This window comes from Dermacentor andersoni, chromosome 1, assembly GCF_023375885.2.
Source record: "Dermacentor andersoni chromosome 1, qqDerAnde1_hic_scaffold, whole genome shotgun sequence".
NCBI lineage: Eukaryota > Metazoa > Arthropoda > Arachnida > Ixodida > Ixodidae > Dermacentor > Dermacentor andersoni.
The window spans coordinates 104,694,341-104,719,340 of NC_092814.1; the positions used below are offsets into that span (position 1 = coordinate 104,694,341).

At 47.7% G+C, this 25,000-nt stretch overlaps 1 protein-coding gene and 1 long non-coding RNA gene across 5 annotated transcripts in view; one reads left to right on the forward strand and one right to left on the reverse strand.

Moving 5' to 3' along the window:
- The window catches only part of LOC129380552 (uncharacterized), a 105,119-nt gene extending 104,003 nt beyond the window's left edge, over positions 1 to 1,116 (reverse strand). For both annotated transcript variants that reach the window (XM_055061873.2, XM_055061871.2), the window contains exon 1: positions 672 to 1,116. In XM_055061873.2, coding sequence (XP_054917848.1) covers positions 672 to 924 — 253 coding nt within the window. In that variant the 5' untranslated portion in view covers positions 925 to 1,116. The remainder of the gene's footprint in view (positions 1 to 671) is intronic.
- LOC126545552 (uncharacterized) overlaps positions 1 to 25,000 on the forward strand; it is a 213,538-nt gene that overhangs the window by 36,206 nt on the left and 152,332 nt on the right. For 2 of the 3 annotated variants that reach the window (XR_011892834.1, XR_011892830.1), the window contains exon 2: positions 3,146 to 3,212. The exons of the other annotated variant lie outside the window; for it this stretch is intronic. This is a non-coding gene — a long non-coding RNA (uncharacterized lncRNA). The remainder of the gene's footprint in view (positions 1 to 3,145; positions 3,213 to 25,000) is intronic. 3 annotated transcript variants of the gene reach the window in all.

Consider the following 25,000-nt stretch of genomic DNA (forward strand, 5'->3'; position numbering starts at 1 on the left):
CCACTGGTAACACAATTGGTCTTCCACGTTCGCGCCCCTTTTCTTTTCGTTATAATGCTCAAAACCCACGCACTCCATTGTTTGCATTTGAACGAGTGCAGAGAGTACGGCGAAAAACACGTGGTATCGCTACACAGATCATTGGACTTTCATTCCTGCCTGATACATGTTGTATAACAAGTAAAAGACAGTATTTCTCTGTTCGGAGCTTCGAGAAAGAAGCTTTAGAAAATACGATTTTGTAGACCCACCCCAGGCCATGACTTTCTGCAGATGCTTACCGATGCCTAACGCGAACCTGATGGTTCGCGCAGGCACGTGTGATTCTATTGGTTCAGTGCCTTTCATCGCCGTACAGGAAAAAGGAAACTAAGCCGCAGATTACTGCGGCCACGAATTAAAGCGGCTCGACGAGAAATCGCAAGAGGTGTTTCTTTTTATTCTGCTCACGGGCCTCGCGTGCCTGCGTGTCATAGGTCTTTTTTTTTTTTAACATGAAGCTTGTCTATGCGTTTCACACGTTCATGCTGAAATGCTCATAGAAAATGTGAGTCATACGGCAACGGTAGGCTCCTTGAAAAGATCAAGATAAGAAGGGGGAAATAAACAATCATTGGAATGCCCACCTAATCGAAGACCGAGTGCGGACTTCGGTGGAGCGCAGCACTTACCGATAGGAAGCGCTCCCCAGTCGACGTCGACTCCCTTGCCGTCGCGGTACTGCCTAGATGCGAAACCACGTCCGCAGGAGCACGCGGTGCCCTCCGCCTCGCGCATCTCGAAGAGACGCCGTGCAAAGTGGCGGCGCGTCTCCTCAGCGCTTCCGTTCGGGCTAAGCCGCGGCACAGAAGTCTCGGTGGCGGGTACGGTGTCGTGCGGCTTCCGCGCCCACGTGCCCGGGATTTGAACTCTGTGACCCCGCATTTCCTGTCTGAGCAGAAGGCGCTCGAGCCCGACCCATCTAGGGTGTTTTCGGTATCTTTTCTGACGTAACGGCCGCGACTCCCTGTTGTGGCTTCATTGTACTCCCGGCGGTTTCTTCCGGGGGCGCGTTTCAAAGGCGGCGCGAGCCCCCTTGGCGCGAGCCCGCCAGATCGCACGCAACGACACACCGCATTGGCGTCTCACTTGTGTCTGGCGTGCAGGACGGAAGCAACCCGCCGCGGTTGCTTAGTGGCTATGGTGTTTGGCTGCTAAGCACGAGGTCGCGGAATCGAATCCCGGCCACGGCGGCCGCATTTAGATGGAGGCGAAAACACCCGTGTACCTAGATTTAGGTGCACGTTAAAAAAATCCCAGGGGTCCAGATTATTCCGGAGACCGCCACTACGGCGTGCCTCATAATCAGATCGTGGTTTTGGCACGTTGAGCCCCATAATTAATTAAGCACATAAGCACGCTCAAGATGCTTGGGAGGCGTTGGTAAGGCTAAGGCAGCTCGAACGTGTTAAACGAATGTTGGCCTAACTAAGGCAGTTTTATCTGACAGAGTTTTCGAGTGCTGCGATATCTCCTTGCAACAGCATTATCTTTTTAATGCGATAGCACTATACCCGAACTTCACTCCCTTTGGACGTATACATGTAACAAAATATATGGGCAGATTAACGCAGCGTCTGAAACCGCTAGCTGTCACGAGAGAAGAATGCGGGCCAACTGGCACGTGACGCACGCGTCAGGCGTTTCAAAGAGCGACTGTGGTACGCGGAAAGCACGTGTGCGATCGTGCTTAATGGTTAGAACATAGGCTGCTGTGCTGGAAGAGAGCGGTTTAATCCCACCATCGGTCGTGCATTTCGTTATAGAACTATAGGCGGACTTCACCCACTTTGGAGGTACGTAACAGAAAACTCGAAGTTTGTTGAGCGTACGCGTGATCGTCAGTCTGCACGAAATCACAAGTCTGAAAGAGGTATATAAAGAAACGTCACTTCGATATTTAAGGGTGTGTAAGGTTGCCCGTCACGCACGCAGCTGTCGAGACAACCAAATCCAAGTATGCTACAGCCTAATTAGAGCGTTAGCGTGGCTAAATTCTTTTTCTCCGTTCGTGTTTATAGCTCGGACGTAATACGTAATTTGGACGAGACTTTGTTGTCGTTGTCCCAGGCGTCGGTCACTCGCTGCAACGCATGATCACAAAGAGATTGAAAATGAAATTGAGTGTCACCAAAACACCGGCTCGGCATTCGATAAGGAGACGCCAGTTAAATGAACTAGTCTCGTCCTCTGTGGAAGTTTTCGGCGAAACCTTCATTCGAGAAGTTGTTGCTATATATGTTTTAAAAAAATTATGGGGTTTTACGTGCCAAAACCACTTTCTGATTATGAGGCACGCCGTAGTGAAGGAGTCCAGAAATTTCGACCACTTGGGGTTCTTTAACGTGCACCTAAATCTAACTACACGGGTGTTTTCGCATTTCGCCCCCATCGAAATGCGGCCGCCGTGGCCTGGATTCGATCCCGCGACCTTGTGCTCCGCAGCCTAACACATATATGTTTTTAATAAAAGAAGCTTGGCTGCGGTGAAGGGCCAGATATTATAAAATCATGGAACCTGTCTTGCAGACCTGAGGAAGAGGTAAATGTGACACTGTTTGAGAAAAGTAATTTCTGCGACGCTCTGTGACACCTTGTCTGGTGCTGACGTCACCACTACTGCACATGAATTCGCTTCTACATATGATCCTCCCAGATTTTGACCTATTCAGCATTATGGGACTGAAGCTACAGTGACGCCACCGCAATTTACACCAATATTCAGTTTCAGTGTCCGTGGGCTTTTCATAAGAGGACACGGTACGTGCTCTTAAAGTGGAAGTCGTGAGGCCATAAGATTGCTTCTTGGAATGCCGTACTAAGCAACGTTGTTCTTTTTTTTTTACGTATTTTCTATTAATGCAAATTTGGATAGTCCTGCACACCTTGCAAATGATTCAATATTATTACAGACGCCAACATTTCGTTGAAAACGGAAATAATTGTTCTATTGCCGATCTATTGATAGTGCTTTACATTTTTGCCTTCGGCTGCATATTTAACTGTATTAGTGTCTAATACTTGTAGTGGTGTTATTCGTGTTAAAATTCGTTTTATTCTGGTGAATATTCAGACAGTATTTTTGTATAATTTTTATCATATACAGATGCCGACTGCTGCTACGTACTGCAAGTGTCTACGGGCTCATCAAGCTTGGCCCTTCCCAAGTGAGAGTAAGGAACAAAGTAAATTCAGCTAATTTCACGAGAGAATTTCAACAACTGTGACGTAATTTCAGGTGGCGACATCTGTAGGGTCTTGCCCAATGACACTTCATTTGGGCCTAGTTGGTACATACTTCTGAACTAAACGTAACAGCGCAAACATCTAAGACGAGCCACAAAAAGAAAGACAGGGCACACACTGGCGCTAGTGTGTGTCCTGTCTTTCTTTTTGTGGCTCGTCTTAGATGTTTGCGCTGTTACGTTTAGTTCAGAAGCTTGCCCAATGAGACTCAGTAGGGTTCACTCTCACACAACATAACACTGGAGCCTGATATTAGTTAAGCCTGAGTTAGTGGCCTCACAAGTTGGTCTACCTTAGCAGCAAGTAGTCCTGCGACCAAACCAAGCTTTCAGGCGTGTGTCCAATAAAGTGTGTTGTCGTGGTGGTAGCGCAGGTGTGATGAGTATAGATAAATAGGAAGAGTTCACATGACAATCTCTGCAGTCAACAAGAAGCCTGTGAGAATAAAAGAGTAAACTGAAATCCTGCCGCCGATCTCGTTTCTCGCGAGTCTGAAGGTTTCAGAGTGTCAGGCACCAGCGTAAAAGAAAAAGAATAAAGAGAAATAAAAAAAGCTCATCCAATCGCCTACACTGCGTGCGCCATTATTCGTGACTAGAGGGCGAGGGTAGAGGATTAGGAGGGTAGGCACGGTATCTTAAAAACAGAATACCTTATTAGAATGCAAAACATAGGAGACGACAAAGCTGACAAATACACGGCGATATTATTTGTGCCTATTACTGTGTCCTGTTATTTGAAATTTAACAACTTATCTGTTTCGCCATGACTATTTGGCGATCACTTCCAAGCTTTGCCCTGCCACAAGAGAGAGCAACGCACAGGGATGCACTTATACTATCGGTGTTGCTCATGTTGTTCAGAAACACTGAAGTAACCAGCTGAAGCTCGAATGGTGTCTGGAGCGGTGCTGATTGATCACACGCGCTTCGTTTCATAGCATATATTTCAAAGCAGCATGGGTGCTCTCTTATTTGTCTCCAAAATTACCGAAAGGATTACCAAATATGACGGAAAAGATCCGCCACATACACAGTCCGATTAAATATAACGTGGATGACGATTCAGATGTAGTCTCACGGACGCAGAAAAAATAATCTAACCAAATACAACTGAGAGTAAACGCAGCATTACTCACACAGGTTCCTATTCACTGGAACGCATTCAGAGTTCAACTAGGGGCCATTAAGGCTCACCCAAATGCACTCATACTTAGGTCCCGTGTGATTCCCACGTGCTCCCTTAGAATATATTTAGTCACACCAACTTGGACTCTCCGCAGCCTTACTCAGATTCGCATGTGCATCTTGAGTATAGGGGGAACTCATCTCGTGAGAGACTTCTCCGGCCATCGGCCATCCGAGAGATGCAGCAAGTAGCGCATGATATCTGAGCCGAATATTGATCCTAGAGCTCACGCGAGCTTACTTGTAGGAATCGCTTCATTAAAGTGTGAAGCAACTCCGCTTTTGGTTGAGAAGTGCTGAACAATCGCACCTACGACGACTGCTCAACTTTGCTAATGTTGCTTCCACTGCATCCTGGAGCTCATTACTCATATATTTCTGAGAAAATGTAAGATCTGAAACTAGACCATTGAGTTATGAGAATACATTTCGTATCGCGAACATGCGGCCGCCCGCTGGAGCCTCTTAATAATTATAGAAAAAAGAAAAAGAGAAAGGATAGCCTGCAGTCTCTCAAGCTTATGCACAAGGGCAAGCAGTGAAAACAGATCGTGAACCAAGAATACTATACCGATCAAAGTGAAATGTACGTGAAAAGATACCGCTGAAATGAGAGCCACAAATTTAAGACATAAAAGTGAAAAGCTGATACTTCTGGGAGCTTTGCGGAAACCTTAACACAAACGTTACGTGACTCACTTCTTTTCATTCGCCGAATTCCCCAAGTTTCTTCCCGACAGTGCTTTCTTTTTTCTTTTCTTTAAACGCGCACGTGCGCCCATGTGTGCGAAACTTGCGGACATCTGCATAGGAATAGGGTGGGGGTTGCGAATGGCGGAAGTAACTGCTACAAAGCGGCAAGGTATACAAGGGAGGGGTGGGGGTCAACGTATCGGGTACCCGAGGAGCCAACCGGCGTGTACATCACACTGAACAGTGCGCTGCTCGGGTCTCTGTGCTATGCCGATTATTTATTGTCGCCACGCCTGAACACGCAAAATAAAATGCTAGAGGTGAGTGCACGAGGATTCAAGCGCTCAACAAACAGCCAGAATTCGGAAATAGCGGTTACAGGGAGCACAGACGAAACGAAAAGAAAGATGTCTAGAGAATCTCGCTTTTTTTTTCTTTTTTTTTTCGTGCTCTGCTGTCATTGTGCTTCAGAGTGCGAGCAGACATGCCTTCTCCGTTCCGTACCGTTCTTTTCTTCTTTTTCTGCACGGAGGGGCTCGGGCTCACAGCATACATTTTAGCTTGCGAATGTCTTTGTGTTTTTCTTTGTTAAGGAGCCGACGCAGCGACTCCGGTCGGGAGGAAGTCGAACCCAGATGCGCCAGCCGCCGTTCGAGGCAATTTGGCGGCGGGGTTTATGAACTGCTCCGGGACCGGCGCTGAATGCCGGGATGTTTGGGTCAAGGAGAGGGAAAGCATTCTGGGACTAGAGGATGTAGTAAGTTCGTTTGGGGCTCCAAGCTGAAGCCTGGGAAAGACTTCCGTTTCCTGCCTGGAGTCCGCAACCCATGCCATACGATTCTGCTCTAGTAGAGCAATGTGGGCACTGCAGTTAAGTTGGCTGTTCTGGGCTCTGCACAGCAAAGTGCTCAACATCGCGCATTAAAAAAAATCTATATGCCTTGAGCGTGCGCAGATGCATTTCCGCATATGCTGGATATGTTTTTTTTTTAAAGACTACTGTATCGTGGTGGAAGTATTCCTGGTATGCGCCCGCTTGTTTTGCATTATCAATGTAACCGAAAAGCAAATGCAGGATGCAGACATTGAAAGATTTGGTTCGTACACATTAGAATCCCCCTCCCCCCCTTTTTTTTTCACCCCTGCTGAATGCTTGTAATTCTGCAGCGCAGACGCAAGGTGAAGAAGCATTAGCGCTTCATCACATTCGTTGTTCTTCATAAAGCTGAAATGTCACTGGACCACTAAAGATATTCTACATTCATAGCAGTGACAGACAAATTTTCGCGAGTAGAACATGTAAGAAAAATTGAGTTTAGTGGAATGTGCCATCATATAGGGTTTCGGTATATTATTGACTGCCTTGGATTATTTGAGCTACACCCGAAGCATGGTACACGAGCGTTTTTGTCTCCCCCCCCCCCCCCCCCCCCCATCTGAACGGAGTCTGCAAGGCAGGGAGCTAAACCCGTGATGTCGTGGCCTGGAGCAAAACGCCATAGCCACAGTGGGTGCATAATATATATATATATATGTATATTTATATATGTATATATATATATATATATATATATATATATATATATATATATATATATATATATATATATATATTCGAGCAACTTCATGTACACGTGGACTTAACAATTCTATGCAGTTTTGGCCTTCAGTCGAAGGACTGAGTGAACATTACCGTTTACTTGTGAAAATCATTTTTAAATACGTGATCTCTGGGACAGAAATGTGAGGACGCGAAGGGGGTTGTAGGGCATTAATAATGCATTGCGCTGAATAACTCTAATGTAATGTTTATTTAGGAACGAAAGTTTAGTAAAATGGGTTAAAGAAGTGCTGGTAGTCCCAACAGTCTCAATAATAAATCCCCACAGAGAAAGAAACCAAAATCATAAAATATTAAAGAGAAATAAGTGCAAAAATGGCATATAAGGGCTGAAGAAATAGTACTGATGTGCCATGGCAGGAGTGCTTCAAACATGTCATTAAAAAAAAATATCAGTCACGATGTAGCGGTAAATGCGAGAGAAATGCGTGAGCTTTACGTCACGCCTATTTGAGGTCCCGAATCAATGATTTAGACCGCGGTCCCCACATAGCGAAATGTTGTTCAGGAGTTGACTCGACACGCGTCCTGCCTCATCGAGGAGCGCAATGCAACGGACGGCGGTCCGGAGCAGTCTGCCGCCAGTTGTATCATATATATATATATATATATATATATATATATATACATATATATATATATATATATATCCCAGGAAGTGGGTGGGGAAACGGCGCAGCGGTAGCTCAATTTTTAAGAGCAGCGCACGCGTAATGCGAACGTGGGTTCGTATCCCACCTACGACCAGTCGTATTTTCATCCACTTTCCCTTCCAGTTATTTCCAGTTATTTATAGTTTGTTTATTTCAAATAAGACCTGCAGATAATTACCCCAACTCTGTCCTTGGTGTCATTTTTGTTGGTTTCTTGTGACTATAGGCCTGTATATTTATCTCCCACGTGGCCGGTTTCCCACGCTTCACACACATACACCTTTTTTCACTTTGACGCAATAAGCAAATTTCTGTCCACAGTCAGAGGTGTCGTTTAATATCGCGCAAGAACACTGCTCGACTTGCAACACACTTACTTTGTCGAAATAAGTGCCACAGCACGCGAACGACTACAGCATATAGAGAACCTAGCATAAAACATTACCTATCTTAAACGAGAAAGCTAGCGCTACAAAAATATAGGCAATGTTGTAGCGACCCGGAAGTGTAGTGGCAAATGGGAAAAGCGGACACCAGGACCTTTAGTAATGTGGTGACACATGTACGTCAAAAAGGACCTCAATATAAAGCAGGAAATCCTTACCGCCAATTCAGAGAGAATGAATTAGGTCTTCTGCTTTAACAATGTTTCCAAGGGCTAGGAGAGCCTCCGAAGAGGTGTCACGGCCCTTCGTCAAGGGACGCCACCAGGGTCGTTAGCTACGGTGAAAGGGCACTGATCTAAAATGTTTACGTTATTATAATGCTGCAGCTCTAACAGCCGGTTACATCGAATAGGGCACTATGCAATCACATGTTATCTAGAAGCATCTCGGTTGCCACAGTAACCACATTCAAAGGACGCCCTCTCCGTAATGTGGTGTCAGAATCGAAGTTTGTAGACGTGTTGGCCACGTCCAGGCATATTCGATGAAGAAGTGCGTCGATGATTCTGTACATACTTAGGCTTTCCGGAAAGCACAGGAACTGGTCGGTTCTATGAAGCAATTATCTCCCCCTGTGCACGGGGAACCTCGTGGCCGTGCGCAGCTTTTTTCTCGAACTAAGCACATGTTTGTATCCACGATGGGCGGCGGTGAGCGACACAGGGAGGCAGTGGTCATTCTGTCTGCTATTCCATTTGGTTCTATGCAATTATGACTTGGGGTATATTGAAAATTACCTTGATTGTCAAAACCAAGAAAACAACCGTCAGTGCCTTGAAAAATCATAGAGTAGAAGTCATTACGATGAGAGAAGAATGCAATTTTATGCTCCAGATCCGTCTTTGAGTCGGATCAAACCACCCAGTTGGGACAACGCTCATTTTTTGCTATGACTCTTCGAGCTTGCAATGCGAATAGTCGGACCATTTATGCCGCCTTGGCCGATGCCTCATGGGACAAGTCGTAATTATAGTTTGTGCGAAGCGACTGGACTTTAAGTGTTGCTGTCGAGCTTTCAGTTGTTGTACAATCGTAGGTGAACGCAAACGTTGAGCATTCCTGCATTTGGCTCATTTGAAGAAGTGTTATAAACTTTGCTTCCAAATTATGCGTAAATTTTATTGTCAGTGCTTAAGATGGATGATGCTGCGAAGCGATAGCTGCCAATAAAAATGACGCAAATCTAGACTTCAGAGATGGTAAAATTGAAGCGGATCACTATTCTGTGCACGAAACGCGTCACAGACCCGTCCCAAACTAAGAGTATTATTTCTCGCCATAGATTGTTACTGTGTTGTGCACATAGTGTAAAGAAATTAGGGCAACTTTCGCGGATGCCGAGAGCCCGAAGAGCAGCTTCCTTGGATTTAGCCACCACGAGTGAACTCAGTGTTGAACGAGGGATTCCTACACGAATTCCTAAGCTGCGAGCCATGATTTTGGTGTGTTATTTCTTGATGGCCTCTGCATAACAGGCAACGGTTAGGAGACCTCGCAGAAACGCCTTTTATTATTTCTGCTATGCTTCCCCACATTGTCCCCGCAACACATATTTGCACGTTCCGTGTGCCGTTTACTCATTCCTCGAGACTTGAAATGTGATAGCTCCAAGAAAGTGCTCGTTCTGATGTTGTTCCTATAAAACGATGGCACCATACTATGGGCGCTATAGTCTGCTTGTGTCTGGTCCTTGGGATTATCCTGTCGTCGTCTTCTAGTGAAAGGAAGCACTTCCGGCAAACACCATGACACCATGCTGCACTCTTGACAAGAAGCGCGACGTGATAACGATGGCGTCTTGAAGTGGTTACCATCTCTGAAGTCGTGTCACGTCTGTGGAGGCGATATGCCACGGATGGCTTGCTGTGTTTCACTTTTGGTTCCGCAGTGCCTTTTACGACAAAACATTGCGATCTAGGTTTCCTTCTGCAGCGCATAAAAAATATTTTCTTGGCAAATGATATCGAAACTTACATATCTTTTGGGTGGTTGCATATTACTTTCGCCACAGGTGGTTCTTTAACATCCTCTTAAATCAAAATATATTGGCTTGTTTGATATAATGACGAAGTTTGCCTAATATTAATGCGTTATAATTGATCGCAGCCCTAATTGGCCAGTCGTTATGATTCAGTATAAGTCGTTACGACTCAGTATATTCAGAGCCCTTCGTACAAACGACTAATGGTGAAAGCAGTACGTTCGGGATATAATTTTAATTATTCTGGCCCCGCGCTGTTGGCACACAAGACACCCGTCGTGCGATGCGAATGCGCATGTGTATGAATCAGCAGGCGTTCATTAGCTTCGGGTCCAGCTGCGTGATATTTCACGATCACTTGGCTTGAGCTGGAAACAGGTGTGTGCCACTTTTTTTTTTGTTTTTATCAAGCATATTTGATGTTTACTATGCTAGCCGGCTCACAACGTGCGCAGTTTGCTGCTTATTCAATCAACGCATCCTGAAACGCCATAGCTTGAATGTGGCTACAATAGTGGAGTAGTTGTTTCTGTTGAATCCCTTCCTTGCCGTGCTCGTTCTCTTAGGCCACGTCACTGACCCTTGCACGAAAAAGAAGGAAGGGTTCTTTCTGCATGCAAAGAAAAGAAAAAGAAAGAAAAAGAGGAGAAAGGCGTGCAAAAATAAAATAAGAAGCGTGGAACGACTGGTCGGCAGCCGGCCCGTCCAAGTTAATGCGCGAGATAGCGGTTCACTTCGTGTGCCGCTTTGTTTCTCGGGTCAACACGCGCAGTCAGTGCCGTCCCTGCGCGGCGGCGACTGGAAGGAGAGCGTGCTGCCGCGGCTCGGGACCAGTGCCGCCGAGTTGCGGCTGTCCGCGCGCACAGACAAACAAGCAATCGTTTCTTCCCCGCACTGCACGCGCGCGAGGCAGTAAAACAACATGCCGAGCCGCACGTATCCCAACATTTGCTTCCGTTGTTGCATTTAATTCTTCCACCATTTCTTCCTTCGTTCGTTTCTTTCTTTTACTTTCCCCTTCCTCCACGCTCTTCTTTTTGTTCGCATTCGAGCACGGCGAGCGCGCACTTACGCAGAGCGCGCTCGTGCACGCAAATGAATGCAACACGGGAAAAATAAAATTAAAGAAAGAAGAAAAGATAGGAAACATGCGGCGTCACCGTTTTCTCCTCGTTCTGCCATATATCCAATTAAAAGAGGCATCCCGGCGTTATTTTCCGGCCCCAAGTCTCATCCCGTCCATTACATTTTCTTTCTCGCGCTACGCCAGCCTTCTTGCTATTATTATTGTTTATTAACTCCAAACCGGGGCCGCAGATTCATTCCACTCTAACGACGCACTCGCGTTATAGAAGCTGCGCCACCCCCGCGTGCGCGCGAAGAATAACGCAGCGGGGAAAGGGAGACAAGGAAAACAGACCCAAAGCTGGGAGCATGCGCGGCGCAAGTAAAATCCGACAGAGGCACGCGTTAAGGAACAGGCCAAGAAAACGCCGGCCCCTTTTGTGCCCACAGGCAGCTAGAGCACATAATATCAAGGGGAGCAGGTATGGGCGCAGAAAGGAGTAGGGAGAACAAACAAAGATGTCTGTGCGTGTGTGAATACTTCTTTGTCACGTGAGGTCGACGCCGAGCAAGAGACGCGAATGTTGAATGCCCGAGAAAGAGGCGAATAAATGTGCTTTCTCTCTCTTTTTTTTACTTTACATTCATAGTTTTTTTTTTTGTGCGTGTGTGTGTTTCTCGTGTTCAAAGTTGGCCGTTATTCCTCCGGTGACGCTGCCGCATGCTGCTGCGGCCTTACCGAGCGAGAACGCGAGCTTACTCTTTCTCTATCTCTCTCTATGTATGTGTTTTTATAATAGGTTCGCGTAAATTAAACCGCTACCCCTCGCGCTGGCTGCCTCCTTTGTTGGCCGGAGCGGTTGCCCACGCTCAGTGTTTGGGTCTCTCAAGAAAATTACCTTTTCTCTGCGGTGGGCTCCACGCGCGTACAGTAGCCACCGATGCGTTACTTCGCCGTTTTGTACGTGTTTCCCTTCGCTGCACTGCCGGAGCCTGCATGGCTGCCTTAATTGTGGCCGCATCTCAGAATATAGCTGTTGCTAGGAGATGGTGGTACGGTGTGATCAAAATACTTATTTGAACTTGTTCTTGCAGTAATTGTATTCTTTCTTTTTTTCTTTCTTTCTTTCTTTCGTTCTTTCTTTCTTTCTTTACTTTTCTTTTTTTCTTTGTGAACCTCGCGCGTACTGCATGCCCTATTGCATCTATCAGTAAAGCGAGTGAGACCTATCATGATCAATATATTTTGTATACATTATCTTATAAAGCGAGAACTTTAGCTACAATTACAGCGAGATATGATAGTATGGCACTCATTGTCCAGAAGCGTACTCTGTGCACGGTGCCTCTAGATTGCATAAGACGCGTGCCGTATGTGGGGTTTGACACATAATACGACCAAGAATGAATTTCGCGTGTGCGAAACACTACGATGTCTTCCGCGTCCTCTCTCCTTTTGCTGATGACGCTTCAGCGGATTAGTTGTTTCGAATGCGCACTGAATTCAGGAAAAGGCTTAGCGACTTAACCGATCTACTGCTTACCGCGAAGGAGCTTTCACACTATTTCAAGTACGTTGAAGCAAGCGAACTGCCTCGTTCACCTCACACGTTCTCTCTCTCTCCCCTCTCTCTCTCTCTCTCTCTCTCTCTCTCTCTCTATCTCTCTCTCTCTCTCTCTCTCACACACACACACACACACACACACACACACACACACACACATACACACACACACACACCTCCCATGCGCGTACAAAGAGTGGGCACAGACACACGCGCGCCCTTAAAGCTGTCTACACGTTCGCATTTGCCCTTTGATTCCCGTCGTTATCACTAACGCACAAATAGGAACTACGGTTACTCTTCTTAGCGAAATTATCGGTCTTATGCGTCTGAAAGTTCATCCTAAACATCGGGACATACACAGTGCTTCGATCCTGCACTCAGGAGAAGACTCTATCAAGCCGGGCACAGAGTACTGTGGGACGGCCTTATCGTGTGCGTAGGCAATATCGCGCCTTGCGAATGGGCCTACCATGTTGTGCGAGCCCTCCGCAAGCCACCGGCGGCGCTGATCGGCGGCAGAGGGGGCTGGCGGCGGGGCTACGTGCTTTACCTGCGCGCTCGTTGGCGGCTCCGCTACGCCGTCGCCTCGCCGTGTATGCAAGGTGGCCGCGTTAATTTTCATTGGCGACCTTTCCTCGGCACTCCTTGCTCCGCGCGGCCTGTGCGCGCGCACGTGCGGCACTACACGAGGCATCTCAGATTTCACGCCGCGTGCGTGTCGGAGGAGCGCGCTGCTGCAGGTGGAGGGGAGAGGCCGCCTTAATCAAGGCGCGGATCGGCCGGCGCGTAATGGTGCCGGCCCACGGGGTACCCGGGCCGGGCCCCGCTCGGGCGACTAATTGCAGCGCCGTGCGTGCGTGTCAGGTTCCAGGGAGGCGAACGTTTGCATCGCGGGGCTCGGCCGTGAACTTGGGAGTTCAAACAATCGATTCATAACTTCCCCGACTGGCCGAGAAATAATAATTACCCTTCTAATTCGTTGGCGGACACCCATTTCGATGGGAGTGCTCCGGCGCGGCGCTGATTGCCGCTCCGGCACAGCGGCGTAAAGCACAACCTGCATGCATGCGCGACGTAACGTCAAATTGGCCGGGCGAGGAGGCGATCTGCGGCGCGTACTCTACCCGCCGCGGCCACCTGCGGGCTATGCGCGAGAGCCGCTGGCCTGCCCAAGGAGGGGCCGACAGGAATGAGCGGGTAATTTATAGAACAGTCGTAATTGGTCGTAATTGCCGGATTCTCACGTTACAACACACTTAAAATTTTGCCCCAGCGTCTGCAGTCCCAGAACATAATGGAGAGTGCAGTCGAAGAAAAGGGCGCCGCTCTCACTGCGCGCTCAGTGAGCCGCGACGCTCGTCTCTCTCAAGAAACGCGCGCGGAAAGCTATAGGCCCCCGTATCGGGCGCACAGCATTACAAGCATGACCCGCGCGAGTGTTTCATTAGCAGAGGAAATGAGCGTAAACGACCGGCGCATGTCTTTTGCTCCGCATTGAAGCGGACACTGCGAGCACCTTTTCTCCACGCGGCGAATATCGGCGACTGCAAAATTAACTGCAATAATTACGTAGCATGCACAATGAAACATCTGAGGCCAATGGTGAATCGCGTTGGAGGTTCGCTGCTCCTGAGCCTGCCCTGGAACGTTGGTCTTGAGAGAAAGCGCGCATTAGGCAATCCCTGCGCCATTGATGGCACAGTAGCGCATACATATGTCCCTCGAAGCGACCTGCCGCTACTTCCTTCACCGCCTGTCGAGCTGAGAGCAACGGGCACACGATGCTTTTGCCTTAAGACCAAAGTGCAAGTTATCATTAGCATGCACTAAGTACAAACGTTTGGCAGTGTGCTAACTCTAGTAAGTATATAAAATGGGTGTGCAAGTTCTCTGATAACGTTGCGTCAGTATTGCTTGACGCAGTGCCCGAAGTGGTGACAAAGCCACCGAACGCTGCACATCGTTTAACTGCAGCTACTTTCTTTTGACGAGCCATCATAGTATTTGATTGTTTGCTTTATAAAATACAAGTAAGTGGAAAGCTTCAGCTACTCCGTGATAATTAGTCTGACGGATAAAACAATAAAAGAGGCCGTGATTAGCTTGAAAGTAAGAAGTGTCTTGCAGATAGACTTCTAATCTCTCTGCATATAATTTTGTTGGCAATAACAGCCAATAATTTTATCCACGGATTTACCACGTCTTAAAAACTCGTAGATGGACTACATCAAGAATAGTGTCAGCTGAGAGCAAACCACTAAGATCACAAACGGACTTTCAATGCAATCTATAACTGATGTTGCAGTCTTTTTAAATGATGGGGTTCCACTTTCTGATTATGAGGCACGCCGTAGTGGAGGACTCCAGAAATTTCGACCACCTGGGGTTCTTTAACATGCGCCTAAAGCTAAGTACCCACGGGTGTTTTCGCATTTCGCCTCCATCGAAATGCGGCCGCCGTGGCCGGGATTTGACCCCGCGACCTCGTGCGCAGCAGCCCACCACCACTATAGCCACTGAGCAACCACGGCGGGTGTTGCAGTCTTCGCAATGATATATCAAGTCCATCGCACTAGCACAGAGATTATGGCGCTGCGCTGCTGAACACGAGGTTGCAGGTTCGATCTCAGCCGTGCAGGTTCGATCTCAGAGGGCGGAAGCCAAAAACGCTCGTGTGCCGTGCGTTGGTTGCACGTTAATAAATCTCAGGTGGTCAAAAATAAACTAATCCAGAGTTCCCCATTATACGGCATCGCTTATAATCAGATCGTGGCTGTTCAAGTAAAACTCCAGAATTTTTTCAATAGGATATATATATATATAAACAGAATAATATGCGGATAATGAATACCTTCTTCCGCAAGCGGGATAGCCGAAAGTGGACGTGGAGGAGCCCGAACGGCGAGACTAGAAATGAAATAGACTTCATACTCTGCGCTAACCCTGGCATCATACAAGATGTGGACGTGCTCGGTAAGGTGCGCTGCAGTGACCACAGGATGGTAAGAACTCGAATTAGCCTAGACTTGAGGAGGGAACGGAAGAAACTGGTACATAAGAAGCCGATCAATGAGTTAGCGGTAAGAGGGAAAATAGAGGAATTCCAGATCAAGCTACAGAACAGGTATTCGGCTTTAACTCAGGAAGAGGACCTTAGTGTTGAAGGAATGAACGACAATCTTGTGGGCATCATTAAGGAGTTTGCAATAGAAGTCGGCGGTAACTCTGTTAGACAGGATACCAGTAAGCTATCGCAGGAGACGAAAGATCTGATCAAGAAACGCCAATGTATGAAAGCCTCTAACCCTACAGCTAGAATAGAACTGGCAGAACTTTCGAAGTTAATCAATAAGCGTAAGACAGCTGACATAAGGAAGTATAATATGGATAGAATTGAACAAGCTCTCAGGAACGGAGGAAGCCTAAAAGCAGAGAAGAAGAATCTAGGAATTGGCAAGTACCAGATGTATAGCGTTAAGAGACAAAGCCGGCAATATCATTACTAATATGGATGAGATAGTTCAAGTGGCTGAGGAGTTCTATAGAGATTTATGCAGTACGAGTGGAACCCACGATGATAATGGAAGAGCGAATAGTCTAGAGGAATGCAAAATCCCACAAGTAACGCCGGAAGAAGTAAGGAAAGCCTTGGGAGCTATGCAAAGGGGGAAGGCACCTGGGGAGGATCAGGTAACAGCAGATTTGTTGAAGGACGGTGCGCAGATTGTTCTAGAAAAACTGGCCACCCTGTATACACAATGCCTCATGACCTCGAGCGTACCGGAATCTTGGAAGAATGCTAACATAATCCTAATCCATAAGAAAGGGGACGCCAAAGACTTGAAAAATTATATACCGATCAGCTTACTGTCCGTTGCCTACAAAGTATTTACTAAGGTAATTGCAAATAGAATCAGGAACACCTTAGACTTCCGTCAACCAAAGGAGCAGGCAGGATTCAGTAAGGGCTACTCAACAATAGATCATATTCACACTATCAATCAGGTGATAGAGAAATGTGCGGAATATAACCAACCATTATATATAGCTTTCATTGATTATGAGAAAGTGTTTGATTCAGTCGAAACCTCAGCAGTCATGGAGCCATTGCGGAATCAGGGTGTAGACGAGCCGTACGTAAAAATACTTAAAGATATCTATAGCGGCTCCACAGCCACTGTAGTCCTCCATAAAGAAAGCAACAAAATCCCTATAAAGAAAGGCGTCAGGCAGGGAGATACGATCTCTCCAATGCTATTCACAGCATGTTTACAGGAGGTATTCAGAGACCTGGATTGGGAAGAATTGGAGATCAGAGTAAATGGAGAATACCTTAGTAACTTGCGCTTCGCTGATGATATTGCCTTGCTTATTAACTCAGGGGACCAACTGCAATGCATGCTCACTGACCTGGAGAGGCAGAGCAGAAGGGTGGGACTAAAAATTAATCTGCAGAAAACTAAAGTAATGTTTAACAGTCTCGGAAGGGAACAGCAGTTTACGATAGGTAGCGAGGCACTGGAAGTGGTAAGGGAATACATCTACTTAGGACAGGTAGTGACTGCTGATGCGGATCATGAGAATGAAATAATCAGAAGAATAAGAATGGGCTGGGGTGCGTTTGGCAGGCATTCGCAGATCATGAACAGCAGGTTGCCATTATCCCTCAAGAGAAAAGTATATAACAGCTGTGTGTTACCAGTACTCACGTACGGGGCAGAAACCTGGAGGCTTACGAAAAGGGTTCTACTTAAATTGAGGACGAAGCAACGAGCTATGGAAAGAAGAATGATAGGTGTAACATTAAGGGATAAGAAAAGAGCAGATTGGGTGAGGGAACAAACGCGGTTAATGACATCTCAGTTGAAATCAAGAAAAAGAAATGGGCATGGGCAGGACATGTAATGAGGAGGGAAGATAACCGTTGGTCATTAAGGGTTACGGACTGGATTCCGAGGGAAGGGAAGCGTAGCAGGGGGCGACAGAAAGTTAGGTGGGCAGATGAGATTAGGAAGTTTGGAGGGTCAACGTGGCCACAATTAGTACATGACCGGGGCAGTTGGAGAAGTATGGGAGAGGCCTTTGCCCTGCAGCGGGCGTAACCAGGCTGATGATGATGATATATATATATATATATATATATATATTCAGGTCTCTCGCCAGTATCTACACTAGATATACTTGATTCGTGAAATGTTTCAGCGCAGTACGTGTTCTCGTATGCCTGTGCTATCGTTGAAAACTGCTTGCATCATACAAGACGCGCGGCAGTCCCGGAGGACGGATGACGTGAATGAGTGTGAAGGAGCTTTTCACAGATTATTTGTACAACGCTAATTGTAAACTGTACAACGCTTGGAACTCAGGCTCCTTCTGTAGCATATTACAACGGTATGAGCTCTATGGAGCCGGCATTCCCACAGAAGAAAAAGAACAAGAAGAAGAAGAAGAGTGCTACAGTTCATATTAACCGAACTTCGTTGCAGTGTCCCAACGAGGCTTATTTGTCATAGTACGTGGTAAATGTACAGGGATCGTCAAAAGTTTCCAGGCCACAGCTTGCAAGAACATGTTGACTTCGTGCTCCTATGGCATGTCATGTATCGGATTTTAATAGCCCCAAGGTTTTTGTGAAGAGGGTAAGGGACACCGTTTCTCACCTCGCACGGCTTCCGAGTGCCAGAATTACTCTAGGAGCTCAGCAACTTACGTAAGAGTAAACGTTGTCAAACACGCTGTGGCCTGGGAACGTTTAACCACTCCTGTACATTTTTATGCAACCAAACGAGTTCATCAATATTGCACCCTGACTTTCACTTGAAAACAAATTAATATAGCAACACGAGACATTCCCCTGGAAAGATAGACGTGCGGCCAATCGTCTCCATATCACTTCGGACATTATACCTGTATTTGTTTTATTCCCGTCAAAATTTAATATTTTCATTCATTTATGGGCGAATAGAGGGCTCCTTATTTATTTCGGTCATCCGAGCTTGTGTGTCATATACCTAATTGAGTCTTAGTACAGAGAAGTCTTTCCACTCTGCCCCGTAAGAATGCGGATGATGCTCCTGGGGATCGGACTAATGTCCTTGTGCTAATGCGGTACATCTGGAAATAGCTGCATGAAGGATCTCTCTCTCTCTCTCTCTTTCACACACACACACACACACACACACACACACACACACACACACACACACACACACACACACACACACACACACACGCGCGCGCGTGCTCACACACCCATAAGACACACATATACACATACACACACGCACACGCACGCACAGACGCACACACACAGACACACATGCACACGCACGCACACACACACAAGCGAACGCATTATGCAACTCTACCAATACTGTATCGTATAGATATACTACTGTCGTGCTCTCCTTTATTCAAAGGTGAGCAGCGTGACCCCGTTTTGTTTGCATATATACAACCATGCAGCCGGTGTAGAGTGGCTGTATGATTTGAATCTCTTCTGCGCCTGGAAGCATCATGGACTGACGATTCATCCAAAGAAGCCGCAGACACCTCAATATTGCTTTAGCTGCTTGTGAGCAATGAGACTTGCTTCAATTAAGTAGCGAACAGCGAGCGGTAGCCTCGGGCATGGCGAGGTTGCATTCCCGCAGGGCCGCAATGCATCCAGTTCTCGCTGAAGCGGTCGGGACCGCGCGAGGACCAGTATTAAGCAATTTCGCTACCGTTTAGTGTCACAGCGAAATTAGAGCTAGCCTTGCGCTTGCTGGCGGCCGAGAATTTCGGGTTCGTCGCCGGCGTCCGGTATCACACGGCACTAATGACGGCCCATAAACACTCCGTTGCGTCCATTGCTTATGCTGCGCCTATAGCACGCGGGCGTGGTGCGCGCTTTGGGCCGTCTTCCTGCTCGTACAACTGCCTCCGCCGATCTCGTTCACTCTCGGCCCCGCACGGGCCTCTGCGAAGGGGGGCTGAATCGCCTATTTAGACGCGCTTCTGCATAATTCTCGTCGATCATTTCGCATCCCGGGTGTCTGTGCAGGCTATCGTTTTCGCGTACAGTGTGCCATTAAAGAGTCGTTAATAGCGAACGCTCTGTAGCGAGCGTCTGTTTGCTTCTTCCGAGCTCTTTGAGGGTACCGGAAGGATTTCTAAGGCGCGCCCGGCTCAGGCACGTGCGTTCCACACCAGCTCATCGGCGCTCTTGGCTGAGCGATGTCCGCATCGCTCAAGGTGCTCTTGCCCGCCTGCCGTTACGTGGCTATTCATGTTGATGCGTAAGTTGCGAGGCGACCGGACCACGTCAGAGCTCTGAAAGCGCTGCCTGAGCTTGGAAACCTCTTCCGGATATCTACTCAGTGCTCATTTGATACAGAAAACTGCAGGTCATCGATTTCTACTGCTAAACCCAGCACACGGAGTCTATCCTAAAGTCCTGCGAAAGTAGCTTTGCTTGTAGATATATCGCACTGGTGGCTACAATTACAAGTTGAAGATGCTCAGCAACACGCATCTGTAACTATGCAGACGTCGTTTGGTAGTGTCGTAGAACTAGCTTCTCATCATTATTACTACTCAGTTTGTCTTGCTTGTTATTGCTTCAGAGCGGATTACCGTCTTTCCTTTAGTTTCCCGTACTCTTCCGGCTTGAACTGCGATGCGCTCTCTCCAATAGTTTTGTATTCCTTGTGGACACGTATACTTATACAGCCACGCTCAAGATGAGAACAGAAGTAAAATATTTATGACGAAATTGATGGGGCAGGTTGTTCTGTAGCAGGAATGCAAGGAATAATCATTCACAGCACTCGCCAGAGGAGCAATGGTTGCTAGAGTAGCTGAAGGGGGACAGGTCACTGATGCTCTGTGCTGGCGACAAACAAAAATAAAATAATATTTGGCTGATATGAGGACTACAAGGGAGAGTGACATATTTTCGCGGCGAGAACAACGCAAAGAAAGCCATTTTGCATTTACATCCGAGTTATCTGATGCAGCTCATAATACCGCGGATCAGCACAGCTTCTCGAGTGCACAATGGCAAACTGGCGCTTGAAAGCGAGCGCGCGAGACGAGGCCTCGCCGAAAGGCAACGAACCGGCCTTGTACATCGCCGTCCCCGTACCTCTTAGTTTAATCTCCCCGAAGAAGACGAAGGAGCGGGAAACGCAAAAAGCAGCGACGATTCGCTGCATCATTGATCCGAACCAAAAGGGAGACGAGAGCGCGCGCAGCGAGGGAGAAAAAAAGAGCTTTGCGCCGTCGTCCTGCAGAGTGGAATGAGTTGCCAGAGCTTTGAATATGCTATTGCTCCCTCGCCGCAAGACAGCGCCCGGCCCTGCTCTTTCGCGCGCTCCCTTGCCGCCGCTGCACTCGACGGCTGAGCTCACACCGCCGCCGCGTGCGAGTCGGGATGCTTTGTGCCTGTCACGCCTAGACTCGCGTGTAGCTGCAAATCTCGCTCGCGCGCCTGGAAAGAGTGTCGTGCGAGAAGCAGCAACGCTGTGGCTTCTTTTCGCTCTCTGGCGCCATTTCCGCCCTTAAGTGCGATCATTCCGCGGATGGAGACGGCCGAAAGAGGAAGGAAGAACGAAGTGAATGAAAGGGGGCCCTTCTTGGAGTAAACGACGACGAGGGTCGAGGACTCCTCATCCGGCGAAAGAGGGAAGTACACGCGCTCGGACGGGGCGCGTATACGCGAAATTCCGATTCGGGATCAATTCGCGCGACGTTGAAGAAAGAAAAACTCCTAATACACAGCCCCGCTGGAAAGGTGAATGTTGCATAGTGCTGGCCAAACTCGCTTGGTATTAGTTTGACCCCTTTCCTCTGACGTGAACGACTACGTTTGAGATCGTGTAGCATGAGGCTGTTATGGGCGTTGACAAACGGCCCTGACAGCCGCATCCCGAAGGGGCGGAATCCACCTGTGTTTTGAGATTCTCGTAAGCGCAGAAAATTGTTTCGGAGCCCTAGGTTGCGGCGCCTCTCGTGGTCTACGCGCAGCTTTGGGACGTTGAAACTCGCAGATAAAATTAAATCAAAATTTCTCTAATTGTTGTCTTTGTACCTCTCCTCTCCCACATTCTCCATTGCAGACAGCAAGCAAGATTTTCTGTTCTAGTTAACCTCTTTCCCTCTTCCCCTTTCTCCTTTCCTTCGTTCCGTCTGAACTAAGTTTGACGGTGCCGTCTTAGGGCCAGTGTTCACACTTGGACGTTTCAGTAGCACAAACTCATGAGTTGAAAGAAATAAACAAATAAAAACGGAGTAAGTATGAGTAGAAGAGAGCACTAAAGATGTCGTACAGAAAACGTACTCGTATCGAACACGCAAACTGACAAGCTCTGCTTTCTATGCACGTTTAAAGTTTCTCACTACATCAATTATATAGCAATATATGCAGGGATGCAGGGACATAATCAGCGGGCTTATTAAGAATGAAGCACAGCGTGACATTTTCACCGTGCCTACTCCCGCTACTACGGTACCCTGAGCCAAAGCAAAGAAGGCGACACTATTATAGCCGCCAAGTATTCAGTCATATTCTATGGGCTACTTTGCTGTGTTTTTTAAACATGATCTAGGCTAGTGCGAGAAGTTGAAGCGTAAGAATAATGAGATACACTGACAGGGCCACTATTAACACTACGAGATATTTAGTCTCCTACATATCAACTAGGAAAAATTGCGGGTCTTGGTCATTTCTTTCCTTCCTGGTATTGCTTTTCTTTCATTCATTCCCATGTACCTGAGAACACATATTTAAGGTCGTGATTCCTGAAATATGGGTATGTTAAGACGCCCCCCTTAAGCGCCTCTTCTGTCCAGTTTTAGACTGTCTTGATATGGAACATCCGCCTCAGTTGCCAGAGGCACAACGGCACCATCGCGCACTACCTAAAGGTAAAACAAGAACAAGCATTCCTAGAAATTACGGAACCTCACTGCTCGGAACTGCGAGGTCACTCCCAACGTGAAGCATCCCAGGCTAAAATTAGGAAGGTCAAAGGGTAGAGCTTGTTGCAGTGGAAGCAGCAGCACCTACCCTTTAGGCCATGTATATGTACATAAAGAACTTGCAAGTATTTTCTACAGATACGTGATGACATGAACTTATGAGGTATATAGATCCTTATCACGCTGATGGGAGTGTGGTTTTGATCATCCGAGGGGAACCTTTGGGGTAGAGCAGCATGAAAAAATTTTACGCATGTGAAGACTCGCAGCACTCGTCTCCTTGGCTTTCCTCGTTGGCCTCGCGCTATCCTACATGAATCAAACGCAGCAAGCATACAACCTAAATTAGGCCCTGGCTAGTAACATCAACACAACAAAAACATATTGCAGGAAGAGTTAACAATGGTCGAACAACCCAGTCTTTCCCTTTTTCGGCACAAGGTCCGCCAGTAGCAAAGCTCTACGATTTCACTGACGCTGCAGCGCTACACCGTCTGTCGCCTTTCGCGTATTTCACCGTATGAAATGTACTGCCGTAGTTCAACTAACCATGCGTGTTCTGTGTTTTGCGCTCACGTGGCCAGGCTGGATCTCGCCCACGGCAGCAGCGAGCCCCGGCACTGCGGACTGCAGCCGTATTGCTGGGATGGAAGCAGCCCTGGTTACCATGCAATAATATAGTCAAAGAACGCATCTCCTGTCGGCATAGTCCGGGTGCATGGCTCGGCACGAAGTCCCCCATCTCCTTTGGGCTCTTTTTTCTATGTGCTCCTGGCGCCGCCGTATGCAGAGGGCAGCCGCGGAAGTTGAGCCGCCTCTGCGGAGAGAGCGCACAAAAGGCGCTGACGAAGACGAAACGAGAAGCCCCAAATTGAGCTGCTTTCTCGCTTCTCTGCCTCCCCTCCTTTCACCTTTATCGCTCTCGTCCAATCAGGTTCTGGGGAGGAGCAGCCTCTTAATGAACAAGGAAGATCGCTGCCCTCTTCTCATTTTTTTTTATTGCCGTCTTCTTGCCGCGCCGGTGCACCGCCGCAGTTTTCGCATACGTCACGCCTCTTCGAAGTGAATAAAGCAAGGCGACAGACAAATTTGGGCTGAGGTGAGCGGTTTAAAATAAGAAGGCGCAAAGGGGGAGGAAAGGGACAAAAAGGACGACAAAAAATAAGAGAAAACAAAAAAATGGGGGCGCGAAAATTGTCCCCTCCTCTTCGGAACGCCGCGTCGGCGACGCTATTGAGGAGTGTACGCAGCCGCAGCCTTGGTTGTCTTACGGGGCGAACGCAAGACGCGCGGAGGCGCTAGGCGGTATATTTTATATCGGTCGCCTTTACTACCTCCCCCCCCGTTTTCTTTCCCGCCCCTTCATGTCGGAATATTATCTAAGAGTTTTCTTAGCTGCGCGTCATTCCAGAATAGAGTATCCATCGCTTCTTGTTAGCAAGAGCCGGCCTACGGAGCGGCATAAAATAAGAGCCGCGGCGGGCTGCACCACTACCGCGTCTAATGGAAATGTATGGCTCATCGGGCGGCGCGGTGACGCGACGTTTTCAAAACTTACTTTGGGTTTCTGTTTCTGTTTCTGTTTTTTTCGTTCACATTCTCTGTCTCCCTTCTAGCAATATCATCATATCTGACTGCGAGCCCGAGCCACCGCGACCCCAGCATCAAAGCGCACCTGCGCTATGTCGCCTCGAAATAGGAAAGAAATGTAAAATAATAATAATAATAAAAGGGTGGAAAGGAGAGAGAGAGAGAGAGAAAAGAAGAGTAAAAACGGGTTTCTTGCATCTTCAAATCGCTAAACGCACATGAGCGCGTGCCGACCTCTGAGCGCAGTAAAATATTGCCGCGTTCAGGGCTCTTGTTTTGCGAGGAGTCGTCGCCGCATGCGCCGTGAGCGCGTGCTTAGCAAATTGACGTTTCCTTCGCGCGGTGCCGTTTTGGAACGGGGTGAATCGTCGCGGCTAGGTTGCTCCAGGATCGATCAAGAACAGCATTTGTACTACGACCTCTGGCTCGATGCAGTCGCCGCGCTTTTGCGCGCTCGGCGAGAGTGGCTTTGGAAGTGGAGCGGGGCAATAGATTGCCCGTGAGACGCGAGTGGAGACGAATTTGTTCGGCGGCAGCTGTAAAGCACGGAAAAGACGAGGGTGTGCGAGTCAAAAAGGGAGACTCTTGTCCCGCGGCGCGATTCCGGGGCGGCAAGTTTTACGACAAGGTGTCGTGACAAAGCATTGACGGTAAACAGTTTTCTTTCTTTCTTTTTTTTTTTTCATGACAGTAATCGTTAAAACGTGTCTTACGTCCTGTGAAATGTAACATAATCCAAAGAACGACTTTATCGTGGTGCTTATTTGGGGTTATAATTTTATTTCTTTTTCATATCGGAGTCATTATCTGCTCTGCCGATAGGAAGCACAATAACTGGTTTCCAATTATGAGAACATGCCATCTTGAGCGCACTGTTCTCAATTCCACGAGGTAATCAACTACGATGCAGGTTGATAGCCCGAGTGAAATAACCCGAGTAAAAAGTAC